General features: G+C 36.5%; 1 protein-coding gene across 3 annotated transcripts in view; it reads left to right on the top strand.

The window, feature by feature from the left end:
* Nucleotides 1–18,401, top strand: part of LOC109063418 (rho-related BTB domain-containing protein 2-like) — a 49,900-nt gene that overhangs the window by 11,821 nt on the left and 19,678 nt on the right. For 2 of the 3 annotated variants that reach the window (XM_042724552.1, XM_042724553.1), the window contains 2 exons: nt 15,831–16,032; nt 17,495–17,598. In XM_042724552.1, coding sequence (XP_042580486.1) covers nt 15,841–16,032; nt 17,495–17,598 — 296 coding nt within the window. In that variant the 5' untranslated portion in view covers nt 15,831–15,840. Of the gene's footprint in view, nt 1–7,187; nt 8,045–15,830; nt 16,033–17,494; nt 17,599–18,401 lie in introns of those variants that run through there. The other variant, XM_042724551.1, reaches the window with a different exon arrangement.

The raw sequence follows: 18,401 nt of genomic DNA on the forward strand, positions 1-18,401 counted from the left end.
GCTTTATGTCACAGAAGAATGCAGGAAAACCACCTCATCTTACTCTTTTGTCTGTCATTTCTTCAAGCCTGTTGTTTGCAGTAGGAGGAGTGTAGTTGCCATCAAACAAACAACAGCATCACTGAATTCTCTAGACTAGAGTGCTGGGTGGAGGAGTTGTGTTGGGGTGGTGGTTTTGCCGTTGGGTATATCATATGAGTGCTGGCTTCCACTTTGTGTTTGTACTAGGGCTGGGTATCAATATAGATTTCACAATTCAATTGTGATTTATTTAGGCTAAATTTCAGATAAAATGCTTACATATAAAATAAATTCTCTGTGTGATAGTGCTACACATTATACAGTATTTCAAAATTGAAATATTTTCAAAAGTGCTGACTTGTATTTTAAAAATGTTCATTAAGAACCATCAAGCTGTATGTCTTTTGATTCACAAAAAAGAACTGTCTCATTAGTTGTTTGTTAATTAACTGAGCCACACTTTATGTTTATGATTCACTAAAAAAAAAAAAAAAATACTTTGTGAGAGTAGTGTGTCAATGAATCAGGACATATTGTTCATGCTGCATGTTTGTGATTCATTAAAAATAAACTTTGTTGTGAATCAGGCCACACTGGTCATGTTTTATGTTTTTGTACTTATAAAGCACATATTCTGCATGACCATATTCTACATCCCTAACACTACACAATACCTAAAACTTTGTTTTACTAAAAAGAACTGGCTCATAAGAGTAATTTGTTTGCCATTTAACCTTTTTACACATGGACTCAGTAGCTTGTTTTGTGCAGTTATTTTGCTGTACACAGTGATTTAATGCATCAAATTCAATACAGGCTGTAAACTCGAATTCACCACTTGTTAAAATGTGATTTATTGCCACCAGCGAGACAGCTATGCAGTGATTCATTAGCAGGGAAGTTAAACTGCTGGAAATAGATTCAAAACTCTGAAACAGGGAACCTTCTAATCTGTGAAAATATTAATTTTATTAGTAGTAGAAGTTTTACCATTTAAAGACTAAATATTGGGATTGTACAAATGAAATCGATATAGTTCCCCAGCTCTAGTTTGTAGGTGTGTTTGTTTGTGGTGACCTGACACAAGCTGCTTTATGTCAGTGGGAAGACTGATGTATATGACAACATATCTGAGGAGGTGTCAATATATTTTAGGATAGTGGAAAACTGCAAGGTTTCTGAAATAAGCAAAATAGACATAAAATCATTAACTGAGTCACTCATCACAACTCTTAGACTCTTTATTACTCTATAGATGCTTTGCAGATCAAACACTCACTACTATATCACAAAATGTTTATGATACATGCAATTATCACTTTAATGTTATTAACATTTGTCCAGCGTTCAAAGGAAAAGTTACCACTGTATGAGAATGCACTTTTTTCATTCTTTGGAAGAAAGTTGGCACCTAGTGTGCTATAAATCAGAACAGTAAGTAGGTCACATGTTGTACACTGACAGCTGGCATGAACTCACAGTGTTAACATGCTTGGAGAGCTTGAAATTGTGCGTTGATAAGACAGTGTGGCCTGTCCCAGTGTTGTGGAGATAAAGTCTGTCTCACATTCTCCCCTCTGTGCACACCTCCATCATACCCCTGTAATCTCCAATAAATGTACTCCTAAACTTTCTGTTCATGAAACCAACATTAATCATTTCTGACTTAAGTAATTTATAGCTACATTTTTGGTTCTGTATAGATTATAATCAAATTTGAATATAACTGTGACTTCCCTCTTCATGGAAGATGATCAAGTACATAATAATTACACTGGGAAAAAGTAATTTTGGTCACGCTTTATTTTAATGTCCAATTCTCGCTATTAACAAACCATTACCTACAACTTTTGCCTCAATAAACTCCTAATTTGCTGATTATTAATAGCTAGTAAGGTAGTTGTTAAGTTTAGGTATTGTGTAGTGTTAGGGATGTAGAATATGGTCATGCAGAATATGTGCTTTATAAGTACACTTTATAAACAGCCGATATATTATTAATAGGCTTGATAATAAGCAGCTTGTTCACAGTGATAATTGTTCCCTATACTAAAGAGTTACCATAATTTTCTGCCAGGACATCCAGTAATTTTAAGGACATTTCCTTTAACCTATAATACACAACGCAATGAAGAGCAAAATGCAAAATACAGCTGAAACACCATTAAAAATATGGAAAATTCCTTCATAATGCAGAACATTGTGCCATATTTTTACGGATTTTACAGTGTATTGCAAAACTTTAATTATTGGCCATATATCTAAGCATGCTTTCTTTATCCCCTTTCATTCTATACTCATTCCCCCTTTCTCTCATTTTATCTGTGTTGTTTTTATAAATCTTATCTTTGTTTAGATGTTCTGCACACAACCTCACAAGCCTCTCACATGGGCGACACCATGCCACTGTTTATGGACTGATACCAGGAAACCTCCCCCTATTCTCAGAATGTCAGCCTCATCTTTTTCTCCACATTATGCACTCAAGGACTTGTTTGGAGACTCTGTGTCCATGGCGCTAAATCTTATCCCTTCTTGAACATAAGCTATTAGTACCCATGACAGGAGTGAGTGTGCAACATACATTTCCCTGTTCCCACTTGTGATGTCAGTTTGTCCGCTGCTATCGCTGTACTGATGTACTGCCATCCTATGACTTCCTGTTTATGCCTTTTTGCAGATCAACTTAACAGGTCTGACCTAGGCCATGTTCACACAGCAGCAGAATACGGTTGTCAGTCCTGTTTTTGAGTCCTTAATACGGTTACGTTCACACACAGTTCGGATATTTACGGGCTCGACAACCGTATTCTCTAACCAAACTCACACCTGTACATTTTCAGGACCATTGTTGCCAACTTAGCAACATTGTTGCTATTTTTAGTGAGTTTTCAGACCCTTCTAGTGACACATTTTCAAAAAAGCAACTAGCGAAAAATCTAGCAACTTTTTCTGGTGTTATTGGAGACTTTTGGCGACTCTGATGTGAAAGCACGTATAATTTTTACTCTTCGCAACTGGTGCTGCCGTGGGCCCCACCCCCGCCCCAAAGCACTCACTGGCAGCCGAGTCCTCGTGCAGCAGTCGCTCCCAGCTGCGGTCAGAGCAGATTAGAGCTGAAACAACTAATCGATTTAATCGATTAAAATCGATTATTAAAATAGTTGTCAACTAATTTAGTAATCGATTCGTTGCTAAATAATTTTTATTTGCCGTAAGCGGCTCATTTCGTGCATATTTTAAATCTGCGGTGACCAAAGTGTGGCAGTAATGAGCCACCGGAGGTTTTACTCAGCCAGTACAGCAGGAGAAGTAGCGAATAGCCAATAGCTGGCCTCGTTTTATGTCACGTGCTTCGTCTCTCTGCAGCATTCAGCGTGATGAGTGAGGCAGGCGGCAGTGGAGTAAGCTCGAGAAAGAAAAAGAAAAAAGCGGAAGATAAAACTAATCGGACGAAGTCATCCAAAGTGTGGGAGCAAAAAGAGAGCAAGCCTAACTGTTAAGCCCTGAACATTTGGACATGTTGACCTTTTTTTGCACTGCAATGCAAAGTTTTTCTCAAATAATGAGTGAATAGTGTTCTGCCTCATTTCCCACAGGTAGTCGAATTCCTGTCAGTTCAGGCATAAGCTGTTTTGTTAACATTTTATCGCTTTATTACATTTTAGAATTTTGCACTGTTAAAAGGACAACTACATATTTAAATCCGATGAAAATCACAGTGTGCAAAGACTTTTATTTGTGCAGATTCTGCAGTACAATGTTGTTTGCAAATGTTTAGTCGTAAAAGCTGACAACATTGCTTTTTAACAATTAACATTTAAAGCTTTGTCGTTTACCAGTTCATAATTCAGTCTTGCAGCCTAATTATGACTGACTGAGAGAGGTTAATGTTTAAATGTATTTGAAATGCACTTTTTTCTAAGCATTCACTGCTCTTTTTCACACAGCTGTTTTTTTGTGTGTGTCCAATTTTTTTTCTGGACAACCTTCTGATGGATTTTACTTTAAATTTTACTTTAAAATGTGAGTTCAATTCAGGTTTCATGCCATTGGCACTTTATTGGAAGGATTGTTTACAATTTCACTGCATAAGCTATAAAGCTGTTTCCCAGGTATAAGCTGTGTGTTTACAGGAAAAAAATAATCAAATGCAATTTACTGCAATTTTAATTCTTTTTTTTTCTTATTCTTCATGATATGTTCTGAAAGATTCCTTAATAAGCTTTGTTCGGGATGTTAAACTACTTTAGGAGCCCTAAGGACTGCCATGGTGAAAACATTACTTGAAATCTCCTTGTGAAATTTGCTAGAGTATGTATGGGTCAGTGTTTTGATTGAAGAAGAGTTCGACAAAGGATAACTAACACATAATAAAACACAACTCCAGGTATGTTTTTGATGAGGATATGACAATGCAAAATGGTTTAAAATCTCTAAAAAGTCTATGTTGAATGATAAAGACCCTTTGTTAATAATTTACTTGGGGAAAAAATGGGCAAAACTAAAATATAAGTACATAAACCGATTCATCGATTAATCGTAAAAATAATCGACCGATTAATCGATTATCAAAATAATCGTTAGTTGCAGCCCTAGAGGAGATGTTCACCCCTCTGTATCCAGACAGCAAATGAATTGCGCATGCGGTAAGCCGCCGCTGGCTGATCCCGCCCTGGCTTACATTCAGGGAGGGATGTAAAAGTAAAATGTTCTTTGTCTAATGGACAAACCTTAGTCATTTTACATGCAAATATAGCAGAAATCACAGCACACCCACATGAAGTAATTATATATAGTAATTTATAGTAAATACTATAGTGTTTTTGAACCATACTATAGTAAAGTACTTGAATTAATTTGTTGTGGTAATTCTATAGTTGCTGTAGTAATATAACAACTATAGTAATATAAACAAATTACTTTACCGAATACTGTTCTTAGTTTTCTACAACTATAGGGCATATTATACTACAATACACTACAGTTTACTGTAGTAAAAACTAAAGTATACTACAGTATTTATTACAGTTTATCAGTCCTCTATAGTTAGCATTCAACAAGTTTTACGTGTTTTCATGTGTGTTTTCGGTAACTTACAGTGATGGAGAAATGAACTGCGTGTCATCTGAATGTTTTAGATCCCGTCAGCTTTGTGTTCTGGGCATGATTCAAATGCTCCGCTCTCCACCCAAATATAAAAGCCGCTGTCTGTTAATGAAGATTTGATGAAAGAACTCACTGCTCAATTGGACTCTTGTCGTGTCAGAAAGTGATAAGACTTTCAGTTTTATGCATGTCGCCATCTTTGATTTTACTTTGGTCACTGTCGCTATGGTTACTAGTAAGAAAAACGGGCTTGACTCCCATTGCAAGTTAATTCAGACAGCATTCTAAACACAACTGTAAGCTGCTGTGTGAACGGGACATTTCGAGACTCCTGTAAAGAAAATATGGTTGTCAATCCCAAAAACTGACAGTGTGAACATAGCCCTACTTTGCTTAGTCTGAAGCTGAATATGCATATGCAATATGCAATAGAAAGCATTATGCATCCTGTTATGATAGCTGAATATAGAGTGTTAGCATGTAAACACAGTTTGTAAGGGCCAGCCACCTTAAATACACAGTGGATGGATGTTAACATGTTAATGCCAAGTGAGAGTATGTGCAAATCTGTTTAAAAGTGAATGGAAAAGGTAAAAAAGCAAAAAACAGACATATTTTAATGTGCAAGTATGTCTAGATGTGTGTGTGCTCATGACCTGCGCTCACATCCACAAGCCACAATAACAAACATAGCTCAGCTCAGCAGGAGACACCTCATAATGTTTCCCAGGCTCACCCTTCATCCACCCAGTCTAATTTATGTTTCTGCTCTCCATTTCCTTTGCTTTACACTGTCATAATGTCAGTATAAGAAGCCTGACTGTAAATTACAGGCTCAGACACTTTCACCAACCTCACCTCATAATACATCATTCTATTTAAACCCTTTAGACAAATCCCACAATGCCCACATGTTCATAGTTGCGAGTTGCACGTCTCTCTCGATTCTCCGTCTCTCACTCTCATTCCGGGGGCTCCAGAGGGGCCAAAGGGGCATCACTTTCTCAGGGCCCGCTGCTGCACTGGCACTGGCATGCCTGCTAGAGTCCAGCTGGGTCTGAGATGGATGGCAGAAAAAGGGCTGCATTGACTGAAGTGTGGGAACAGGGTCTGTGTGTGCTTCACTAAAATCTGTGACTGACAACACTGAAAGACTTTGCGCAATGACATCATGGTCCGACCAAATCTGCAAGTCTGGATGTTTGAGAAGAGAGAGTTTTTTTTAAATGCTCATTGTTTCAGTGAATATAGTCCAAATTTGAATACTATAAAAACAGGAACACTATGCAGTTGGGTGATCTTTTCTCTCTTTCTCTGCACTTTCTAAAGGTCTTTGTTGTGTTTTATACCAGTAGAAATCACTAGAGGTCAGTGTTTATTACTTGGTTTGTCTGTTTTAGAATATCACAGGGACAAATGAGTTCCACTATATGCCATAAAATGATAAAAGTTTATTATTCAAGTCTCCCCAAACAATAATTCTTGTTATTCTTATAATAAGCTAGGCTTGTTTTTATTATGTGTAACTTTTTTTTTATTGACATTAACTGCTTAACATAATGATGTTAAACATAACATGGGTAAATATATCTCAAGAGTTATCAGAAAACAAACAATCCCACAGAATTTGCCAATACAAATGTTTTAGATCCTCAATTGTTGAAAGCCATTAAATATCTTAAATGGCATTAAATTGTCTTAATATTGTTTGCCAAGTCTGGATGCTGCAGGCAAAAAAAAAAAAAAAAAAAAAAAAAAAATCACAGTGTGAGCTCAGTGTTTTTCTCCGGTCTAAGAAATGTTACACATTATATGTTGCACATATATTTTTATAGCAGATTTAACACTTAAACTTTTAAATCATTTTAATAGGCTATTATAATGTTAATTTATTTTAAATACATTTAAGACCCCCTAAAGGACACACACACACACACACACACACACACACACACACACACACTTGAAGCCTATGCTTAGAGGCTTTCTGTTTGATGAAAGCACTGCACATCATTCTTATTTTACATTTAGGCCTATTATGCAGCTGTCACTCACACAACTGTCATGGAAATTTAATTGTGAATTTAGCATCTTGGTTTTACAACTGTATCATTTACGATAAAGAACAGTGTACAACGAAACACTGCAGTGCACCGGTCTGTCATCAATGGATATTGACGCGCAAATGCACAATAGGCTACCTATGTGACTGAAACCGCTACGCGTGATTTCTTTATAAAATAACGTAAGCATCGGTTGAATATCCGCACCAGTGATTCAGTGGATGACACTAGTTTTTCAAACGCAATTACAATATGTTCTGCCGTAGAAAACGTTTTGTAACCGCTCCGTGTGTCAGAGCGGATTTGAGTCTAAACAAATGACTGGTAGATTGTGGGTTAACGGGCCGAGCTTTCCAGACGGGGCGGGGCCATTTGCTGCGATGGATTTGATTGGCTGCCAGTCACAGTTACACGGATTCGGGGTGAGTTCAGTTTGCGTGACGCACGAGGAGGGGCGTGTCATTGGCGAAATCAGCTGTAGTAACAATAACACACCAACGAACGCCCCAAAATGAGAGCTTACCTATAAATGTCAGTAATTTCTGGAAAAGAGGTATCATTGAGAGAGCGAGAGATAGATGTAGCACACTTAACGGTTGAGGTTCTTCACTGCATTCTGCAAACTTGTTTCAGGGGATCTCTTTTAGCTCTGCAGGGAAGGCGAGTGTGAAGATGCTGCCTTTGTGTCAGCCGTGACACGCCAGTGAGTTGAACACAAAACAGTCGCGAGTTTTCCAGAGACGTCTCAGTCATTTAACGGTTTTATTTGATCTCCTGCACCCGGTTTAACGGGAGCCGGGAAGGAACCACGCGAGGACTGGCATGTGGGTCAATTCTGAAAGCGTCGGAAGGTAGGGTGGAGAAATTGCACTTTTGTTTCACAACGCAACAGTCGTGCAGCATTTGTCTGCAGATTCTCAATTACTGTTGCATTCTTACACTCAACACTGCATTAAAAACGGTTTGTAAAAAAGCCAGTCACACTAACCACCGCCCATCCTAAACGCTTGATGTTGGAAACGTGTGGCAAGCCGTTCTAACATGCACTCTAATAATTCATTAGATAGGCTACTAGTACTCATTCATTCATATTCTAGTACTGATTAGTATCTGTTCAGTTAGTCACCACTCTTGCATTTCGATGTTAGCCTTTTCTGCTAGTCACTGTCCAACCAACTTTGTTGCTAGTAACTAATTTCACTGTGTGGTTAATCTGTAACAACTATTCACTTTTTACTAGTTATGTTGTACCATGTATTCACCTTGTTTATTACACAGTAATATCTATCTCGATTTCTTGTTATTAACATTTTGTATTTTACTAATCATAGTTGCTTTTTTAGAATTGATAGCATGAATTACAGCATTGCTGTAGTTCAATAAAAACACTTCATATAAGATTTAAAGTTTTGCCAGCAACAATTATAATGCATCCCAGTAGGTCTGTCAAAATGGCTGAAAAACTAAATAAAAATTTTGTACTTAATATCAATATTCAAATTATATTCAAAGTTAAAAGGCATAATCACTCTCACATGTATTTAAAAGGGGTGATTCATTGCAATTTCACTTTTTAAAGTTAGTGTGTAATGTTGCTGTTTGAGCATAAACAATATCTGCAAAGATACGAAGCTGAAAGTTTAATGCAAACAGAGATATCGTCTTTTAAAATTCTAGAGGTGGTTTAGCCAATCACAACACACTGGGCTAGCTAACCAATCAGAGCCCATCACCTATTTCTGAGGGAGGGGCTTCATAAAATAAGGAAATGATCAGCCCGTTTCTCAGAGAATGGACAGAGCAGTGTGGAATAAAGATAAACTATATGAAAAATAATGTGTTTTTTAAAAAAACGAAGCATTAACAAGCCTAGAAAAAAAACACTGAACCACCCCTTTAAAGATTCTATGCCACAAACTTTAAATATTATAAATACTTTTGAAAACCCAGCATTTAGTTGATCCTGATAAGCGCTTATCATCACAGTTTTCTTCTTTCATGAGGGTGTTTGGCGGCACGTCATCTTTGTTTCCACGCGGAACGTTAAAGAACGCGACACACACATCTCCCGGAAATCCTGTATAATTCAATCAATCCGATATGCCCCATATGCATCAGACGTTTAGCCAACGGTCGTGGGCGTGACGTCTGAGGCTGAAACTAGCATAACTGTTGCAAATAAACATACATTTTATATTTTAAAAAGTTTTTAAAATATGCTATATAATATATAAAAACTAATATATATATATATAAAACTTTAAAATATAAACTGTATATTGTTTTTATGTCGGTATCCATCAGCAAATCTGCTGACGGACATGTGCTGCGTTGTCATGGGAACATCCCAGCTGAAGATAATGAGGAAAATATGTCACTCCTTTTGCAAAGTGCATTCCTAACCACTACATAATGGCATGCACGTGTCCTGCTCACTCCAAAGTCCAAAGGAATTTCCCCGTGAACCGTTCGGTACCAATACTCATACCATACACTCCTTTTAGATATGATAAATTGACAAAAATGTGCAATTTGTTTCCAGTAACAGTGTTATAGTTATTTGTCTCTGCTGGCATAGTAACATAGACTACTTGTTGCTGTTGGGATGATTATTAGTGTATAATGAATAGTTTCTAGTAAATTTGAAAAACATTGTAATCACTAGTGGATTAAGTACTAATAACATAACAATAGAATCTGGTCTCAAGGAATAAATGACAAAATGGCTTGCCATAGGAAGTGTTTCTTTGTATCATGTCGTGGTTGCTGAAACTCACTACCTCTTTGCTTTGGCCAGTTCGTTGCTATGCTTCCTCTCAGTCTTCATAGTATCGTTTTTTTTTTTTGTTTGTTTGTTTTTTTCTGTGTGTGTATGACTTCATTTCCCACTGCACACTCTGATTCGGTGGTGAGCATGGTCTTGGCTCACCTTTTCTTTCATCTTTTTCTATTTGTATTATATGGAATCACATTTCATTCCCTGGCAGTCCTTTTCATCTTAAAGCGAGAAATCCTCTTACTGTGAGAATTCACTCCTGGTTAATGTTTCTCAATGAAGCTAATTCTGAATGGGTGCTGAATTAGGGCTTTTAGAAGTATGAATGGGGGTTTGTCAATGGCTGCTCCAACACGTTTAACACAATGCCTTTACACCTGATCTAATCAAAGAAAATATCTTGAACATTTGAATTCTCCGAAATTCCACCATGGTGCATGTTTTTATTGTTTGTTTCTTTGTAGGCATGAGCCAAGCTCTCCCGCTAATGCTATTGTGAGATCTTACTGACTCTTTGTCCATTATAATCCAGGGATAAAGTGAAGCTGATTCAGCAATCATTATTTTATGATGTGACTGTTAAATTGTTCAAACATTACTTGTCAGCAATCAACTGCTGCTACACAGTCATTACGTACTGCAGTTAACATCCTGCTCTGTCATGCTGTTCAGTACTTGATAAGACAATTGTAGTGTGCTTCCTCTTTTGCTGTGACTCACATTCTATATTACAACTTGTAACCAGCTTTTTTCATATGCTTTACTTATCTGACAATATTTGATCAGATTGATATGTGTTGATAAACATAATACAAATACAAATGCTAAGCATTCATTCACAGGAAAAGTAATCTCGGATAAGCCGCCACTATCAGCACTGTTTGAAGACATTCACTTCAGCGGGTCCATTGAGAGCTGAAGCATTTGCTTTTTCCATGGCTGATTTTAATGAATCTTTCATTGCTGAGTTTGCTCTCAAGGGTAAAGGTATGGTTATATTTATAGTGCACATGACAGCTTAGGTCCATAGGACTCATGACGCTAAACAGTTAAACTCTTGCTTAAGACTTCATTGGTGGGTCACTTTGTTATGAATCATCTTGACTTTTGCACGTCTCGTTGTGTAATTACAGTAAATTGTTGTTCATGCTGACATGACCGTATAGCATGAATAGCATGAGTGTGAGTAGACTGCAGTTGCAATCAGTTCAAGGATCATGGGAAAATACCAGCAGATGGTATATATTGCTCCCAAAAAGTTTTTGGACATTTAATTCCAACTAATATAGCAAAATATTAGATGACTAAATATCAAACCATGTGGTATGTGCAAAAAGCCATACTTGTAACCAACTGGTCTCAAAGGGGATTTTTAATGCATGTATGAAGTCAGTTCTCCTCAAGTTCACCCAGATGTCCGATCTACAGTCGTAGTTCAATGTGCCCCAAGTTCAAGTGGACTTGGAAGTATCACAATGATGAAAGTATAATTAATATTATATATATATATAAATCTACTTTATATATAGGGATCAGTGAGCAAAAACCCTGTAATGAATTATAATGAAAGATAATGCAAGATATTTTTTATTTTTTATTTTACATGCTGTTTTTTAATCAGTTTAAAGGTGTGATGTACGAAACAGCTGACAGACAACAAGTGTAAAGTTAGTCACTTGATTTTCACACTTTGGTTTATATAACACAAACATTTAGTTTTGACACCACATATATAGAAATGAGTAATTTCATCATTTTGAATTTAGTTATTTGGATTTATTGTCCATAATATAAACCTTTTTATTTATTATTTTTTTAGGCTACTTCTGTGACATGTTTCTGCCTTGAATGGGTGACATGACCCAGGTGCACTCAGTCATTCGAAACTTATTTTTGTCTAATGTTTTGCTATATAATTTGTATATGTGGTATATTTATTTTAAATAATTTCTGCTTGGTTTGATATTTCTTTATAAAATGCAAAGAGATTCATACATTAAATGTGACTTAAGCATCCAGTCGCTTTTTGTGACCACTGCATGTGAAGTAAATAACACGCCCTTAATTTGTTTCACTGAAACAGCTATCGGACATGCTGACAAGACTTTGACTCTATGGAGTTCAGAGGCATGTGGTGTAAGACACTCCAAGGTGCTATGCTGCCACAAGGTGCAGTGTTTACCAGAGGACAGTATTTTGGAATGGTTGGGTATTTGGAAATACTGTGTCAAATCTGGTGCGCAGCAAAACGCTGCTCTGCTTTAACTTGTTTACTGGCAGCAGGCAGGAGACCACCGCGTTACATAAGTCGTCTACGCTCATGGCAGAGCCTGTCTTTACACGTCCCCTCTATAAATGCTTATAAATATGCCTTTATAAACACCCATGCAGACACGCTCAGGGCAGAACACTTGGCATGAAGCATTGGCGGAAACTACAGAAATTAGGTCACTATGACAGGCAGGGCCTTAAAATCCAGTGTGTGTGTTTATACGGTTAGGGTTGATTTAGTTTGTATATTTGGGTGTTTTCTCTTATTTTAGTGTTTTAAGAAAAGGGTTTGCAGGTGCTCTCTAAGAGCAAGGGTTAGTCGTAAATTCTGGTTATGTGATAGGAGAGAGAGCAGCCTTTGCCACTGGAGCTGTTATGTAACACACACACACACACACACACACACATACAGTGCAGGAGGGGTGAGCAAGTCTCTGTTGCCCGGCTGTCTAGAAAGACAGATGTTCAGAGAGGGAAAGGACAGTCAAAGTTTTTTTTTTTAATTTTTTAGATTTATCTCATGAGAAGTTACTCAAAATATTTAGTTTGAATCCATACTTCAGTGTTAGTGGTAGCCACCAGACATATGTGGAGAAAGAAAGCTTGAGAGCACTATAATAAGTTATTATTATAGCCTATCAAACCAGCTTATTGTTCGTTAACTGTCATATTTGCTTGTGGGTTATAGTTGGTCCACTTGCTATGATATTCTTCTCTCTATCTACCTACATATTAGATACACACACACACTGAGGCTGCAGGACTGAATACAAGCAGACGAACTGTTGTGTGGGCTGTACAGTGTTTGTGAATGGAGTGGGCGTCTGCCACGCGTCTCATCTCTCTCTTTCTTTCCCTCTCGCTCATTCTCAGACCTCACCTCCCACTGTTTCTATCACTGCCTGTCACTAAAACAAGCATTAGTGTGGCACACTGCTCGTCTCATTCCCCATGATAAAACACTGACTCACTCAACTGACTCTGCTAAAATCTTCATGAGACACCATGTCTCTTTTATCATTGCATTTATTATACACATTTGTTTGTGTGTGTCACAAAAGAAAACTGTAACTGTAAACGAAACTCGGTTTGTAGACATTCTCACCAAGTGTTCCTAAAAAAATGTAAATTCTGTCATCATTTAATCACCCTCATAACCTGTAAGAATTTCTTTCTTCCATGGATCAAACTGTTTTTTGTTTGCTTAATGAATATCAATTATATTACACTACTGTTCTGTTATTTTACTCAACAAAGCTGCATTTACTTTATTTTTTACAATTTAGAATAATTAAAATAATAAATGTAGTTTCAAATGTAATTTATTCCTGTGATGCAAAGCTGATTAAGTGCGCAAAGCTGATTACTCCAGTCTTCAGTGTCACATGATTCTTCAGAAATCATTATAATATGCTGATTAGTTATCAGTGTTGAAAATATTTGTGCTGCTTAATATTTTTGTGGAAATGATGCGTGATTCATTTTTTTCTGAATTCTTTGATGAAAATAAAGTTCAAGATAACATCATTTATTTGAAATATAAATCTTTGGTAAGATTAAAAATGTCTTTAATGTTGCTGAATAAGGGGTATTCATTTATTTTTAAAAAATCTTAGTGACCCCAAACTTTTAAATGGTACTGTTATAAAATTTAAAAAAAATCCAAAGAATCATAAAGGTTCAAAATGACATGACGATGAGTAAACGATGACAGAATTGTCTTTTTTCAATAAACTACTATCCCTTGAATGTAATTTCCTACATGTATAGAAGTTGATAATGTAGCTTTTTAAAACATATTCAAATAAAGTTAAATAGTGGAAACATTGTGCACAAGTCTGCACCCTACTTTTTGCACGGTGAGAAAACATGCTCAAGTCTGTTTCTTTGAAAACTGGGTTAAGGTCTACCCGCTATCATTTTAACATTTTTAATATGCAGTCATAATAATCTTCGGCATCCATTATAAATGTTGATGACTCTCACAGAACAGTTATGAAGATTATTGTTAGGTAACACTAAGATGTAGTAACATTTACAGCTCAGCTTCATCGGCCCGTTGTGCCACCATTGTTATGTAACCTGTGAAAGAAGCTTCCTCCAGAGCACCCTTACCACTGACAACATTTCTCTGAAACCTCCTTCACTGCTCCAAAATCTCAAAGCTGGCTGTTACATTCCCCTCACGAGGAATTAACTGAGCACCGCTGCTCTAGATAAAATGTCTCTTGACCTATTATGGGCTGTTTTTGAGTTTGCTAGTCTTCGTCAGAATTGGCACCTTGCTACTCAGACTGAACTGAATGAATGAGAATCATTTTTAGACCCCAGTATGTCATTGGAGGCCAGAACTGTGACGTCTTTGTCAGTGGAACAATAAACAGTGGCTGCATTAATCTTTCATGAACTCTTTTTATGGAACGTTAGCTGACTTGGACAGAGGAGCTCAGGGTGGCTTGTAATGTAGATAGCAGTATCACTTTAGCTGTATCAAAAGAATGCACTGCTCTTAGTTGGCCAAGGGTTTTGCCTGTGTGTTTATTCAAGGAAATTCTTTATTGTTTCCAAGAAAGCTAATTGATTTGTGCGGCTCAGTACACTTTTAGTGCATTTCCCAGGGGTAATTCAAGCCACTTTTAAAGCCACAGAGGAGTTACGGTTCCCAAAATCATTTGTATTTAATTTCATATGGCCTCTTTTTTATATTATAGTGGTGTATTAATATTGATTCTTGTTTTCACAGCTATATGCACATTCTCAAATTTATGTGACTCTCTGAAGCAAGGCAGTTCAGCTTGTCGAGCAAATGTCTGCATTCTTTATGAAAAAAAAATCTGTCATTGTTTTAGGGGAATAAAGCAATCTCACATTGCTTGCTTTTGTTTGAACCTAAAAGAGAGCTTGCTAGTTGTCATGGATATTAAGTTACAGTCATATGTGTTGGCACGCAGGTCTCCTAATGGTTTGTTTCAGCTGCATCCCTCAGCAGAGGTTTTTTTTCTTTCTTCTTCTTCTTTTCTCTGCAGAGAGCTGCAGTCTTGATACTTAGCAGGTTTAAGTCAGTGTTTATGTGAGTGTTTGTGTTAATGCTGTTTGTTTCAGTATCCTGGGCAAAGCATGCGTATTAATGCTGTCTGGTTTAGCTGTGTTCTCTCATACAAATCAACAATGACCTCAGTTAGCTTCAGGTGGATCCTTTTGAGACTTTTAAAAAACCAAAAAATGCGCTAGATGCACTTGTTCACATTGACTTTGAAACTCGAACACTTTGAAACGCAGTACAGCCAAGTGCAGAACTGTGTTGGCTGTCTTTGTTGTTCCTTCCTCAGACAGAAATAGCACCTGACCCAGATTTTTCTTTAAACTTTGAACATTTGGTGAATGAGTAGTCAGTATTGATGACGCCATTCGTTGTTGTGGACGTTGATTTGAGTCACCACAGTGAATGGACCGAATTGAATGTTTTGTAACTCTTGTTATTTTTATTTTTGATTCATTCTAAGTTAAAGATAAATGGAAATCTGTTAGGAAAGTGAGTTTCGTCATGTTTTTTATCAATACAATGATCTCTCTCCCTCTCTGTCTTTTAGGGCCCTCTCCATGGATATAGACACAGATTATGAGCGACCTAATGTGGAGACCATAAAGTGTGTGGTGGTGGGTGATAACGCGGTGGGCAAGACCCGACTGATCTGTGCCCGTGCCTGCAATGCCACCCTTACTCAGTACCAGCTGCTTGCCACCCACGTGCCAACTGTCTGGGCCATCGACCAATACCGTGTGTGCCAGGAGGTGGGCAGACCTTTGGCATATTGTGTACATGTTGAAGAGCACTGAGTGTTGACATAAATACTGTACATCTCATTTGCCGGAAGTCTGACATTGTAGTGGAAAAGTTACAGTCAAATAGAAAAGTACATTTAAACATCACAGTGGAGTGCAACCTGTTTAACAAGTGTATTTATATACTTTAGTTTATATAAAATAGTTAAAAAGAGGGGGGATTATATATTGAAAATATGAATGAATAAATAAATAAATAAATAAATAAATAGACATATGACACACACACATGTATACACTACCATTCAAAAGATTTGGATCAGAAAGATTTTTAATATTTTTTAAAGAAGTTTCTTTTTCTCATCAAAGTTGCATTTATTTGATCAAAAATACAGAAAAAACAGTCATCGTATTAAATGTTATTGCAATTTAAAATAATGGTTTACTATTTTAATATTTTTTAAAACATAATTTATTCTTGTGATCTAAAGATGTATTTTCTGCATCATTACTCCAGTCTTCTGTGTCACATGATCCTTTAGAAATCATTCTAATAAGCTGATTTATTATCAATGTAGGAAACAGCTTTTAATATTTTCTGGAACCTGTGAAACTTTTTTGAGGATTCTTCGATGAATAAAAAGTAAAAATTTTGCATTTAGCAAAAACAGCATTTATTAAAAAATAATATTTTGTAATAATATACACTTCTGTTCAAATGTTTGTGGTCAGTATTTTTTTTTTTTTAAAGAAATTAATAATTTCTTTCAATGAGGATTAATTAAATGAATAAAAAGGTGATAGTAACAACTTATATTGTTAGAAAAGATTTATATTTTGAATATTGCTGTTCTTTTTATTCATCAAAGAATCCTGAAAAAAGTATCAAAGGTTCAAAAAAAAAAAAAAAATTAATAAAAAATATTAAGCAGCACACCTGTTTCCAACATTGATAATAAATCAGCATATTGTTAATAAATTAGAATAATTTCGGAAGGATCATGTGACACTGAAGACTGGAGTATTGGATGATGAAAATTCAGCTTTGCATCACATGAATAAATTATATTTTACAGTATATTAAAATAGAAAACCGTAATTGTAATAATATTTCACAAGATTACTGTTCTTCTGTATTTGCAGCCTAAATGCAGCCCTTATAAGCAAAATAATCATCTTTAAAAAACATCAAAAATCTTACTGATCCCAAACTTTTGAACAGCAGTCTATTTATACAGTAACACATTTCGTGAGATATATAATTTATTTGTATACGCATTTGTAAGTGTTGTGTGCAGTTATACATATTAAAATGTTTAAAATGAATATAAAACAAAATATACTAATAAAATATTTAAAAAAAGAATTGTTTGTAGAATTTAATTTACTTAGTATTACATTGCACAGTATTATGAATATAATGTGTTTGCATTGGTGTACTGGTACAATTAAACAAAAGTGTTTTGTCTAGGTGCTAGAGAGGTCACGAGATGTGGTGGATGAGGTCAGTGTCTCTCTCAGGCTGTGGGACACATTTGGAGATCATCACAAAGATAGACGCTTCGCTTATGGCAGGTCAGTTACACAATATGGAGCTGGATTTGAACTCATAGTGCTCAGTGTCATGGTATGTGTGTTAACCACTAGGCCATGGCACAATAAGCCCCTTGATACACAAACACTTGACGTCCCACAATACAGTTCCTCAGATCAATCTTCCAATTGTTTGTTCTGGTGTCTCTCCACTATTGGCTGTGGCATGTGTTGCCCTGCCAAGGTTTGGTTATTGCCCTAATCCTCCCAGCTGGGAAGGTAATGTGCTGTAAGCCTAGCCAAAGAGCACTGCGTGGAGGCACTTATTCTTAGCGCAGCGGAGGATCAGTGGATCAGGGCAGTGCAGCAGATCACAGTAGCCGCTGAGCCAAAAAGGGAGATGGGGTCAGAGAATGAGGGAGATTGACACTGTTCCTAAATTTTTACAGTGCTTCCCAGAAGTATTTGAACATCTAAGTCACACTTAAAATATAGGAATCTCGTTGCATTAAATACACAATATTAAACAACATGGCATCTGCAAACAAATTATGCTATATCTGATGCAATTATAGTAATTTCAAAATACTTTTTAGCAGATGTTACATTTGTTACATAAGTGTTTTTCAGTAAATGCTATGAACCTGTGGTATTTTGTGTTACCAGCTCAGATCTTTGACCACACAAAGTACCCACACATCAGATAAACTACCATTTAAAGGCTTGCGGTCAGTAAAATGTCTTAATGTTTTTGAAAAAAAGCAGCCATTACTCCATTCTTCAGTGTCACATGATCTTTCAGAAATCATTCTAATATGCTGATTTGCTGCTTGTGAAAGAATTTG

Source organism: Cyprinus carpio, chromosome B5, assembly GCF_018340385.1.
Source record: "Cyprinus carpio isolate SPL01 chromosome B5, ASM1834038v1, whole genome shotgun sequence".
NCBI lineage: Eukaryota > Metazoa > Chordata > Actinopteri > Cypriniformes > Cyprinidae > Cyprinus > Cyprinus carpio.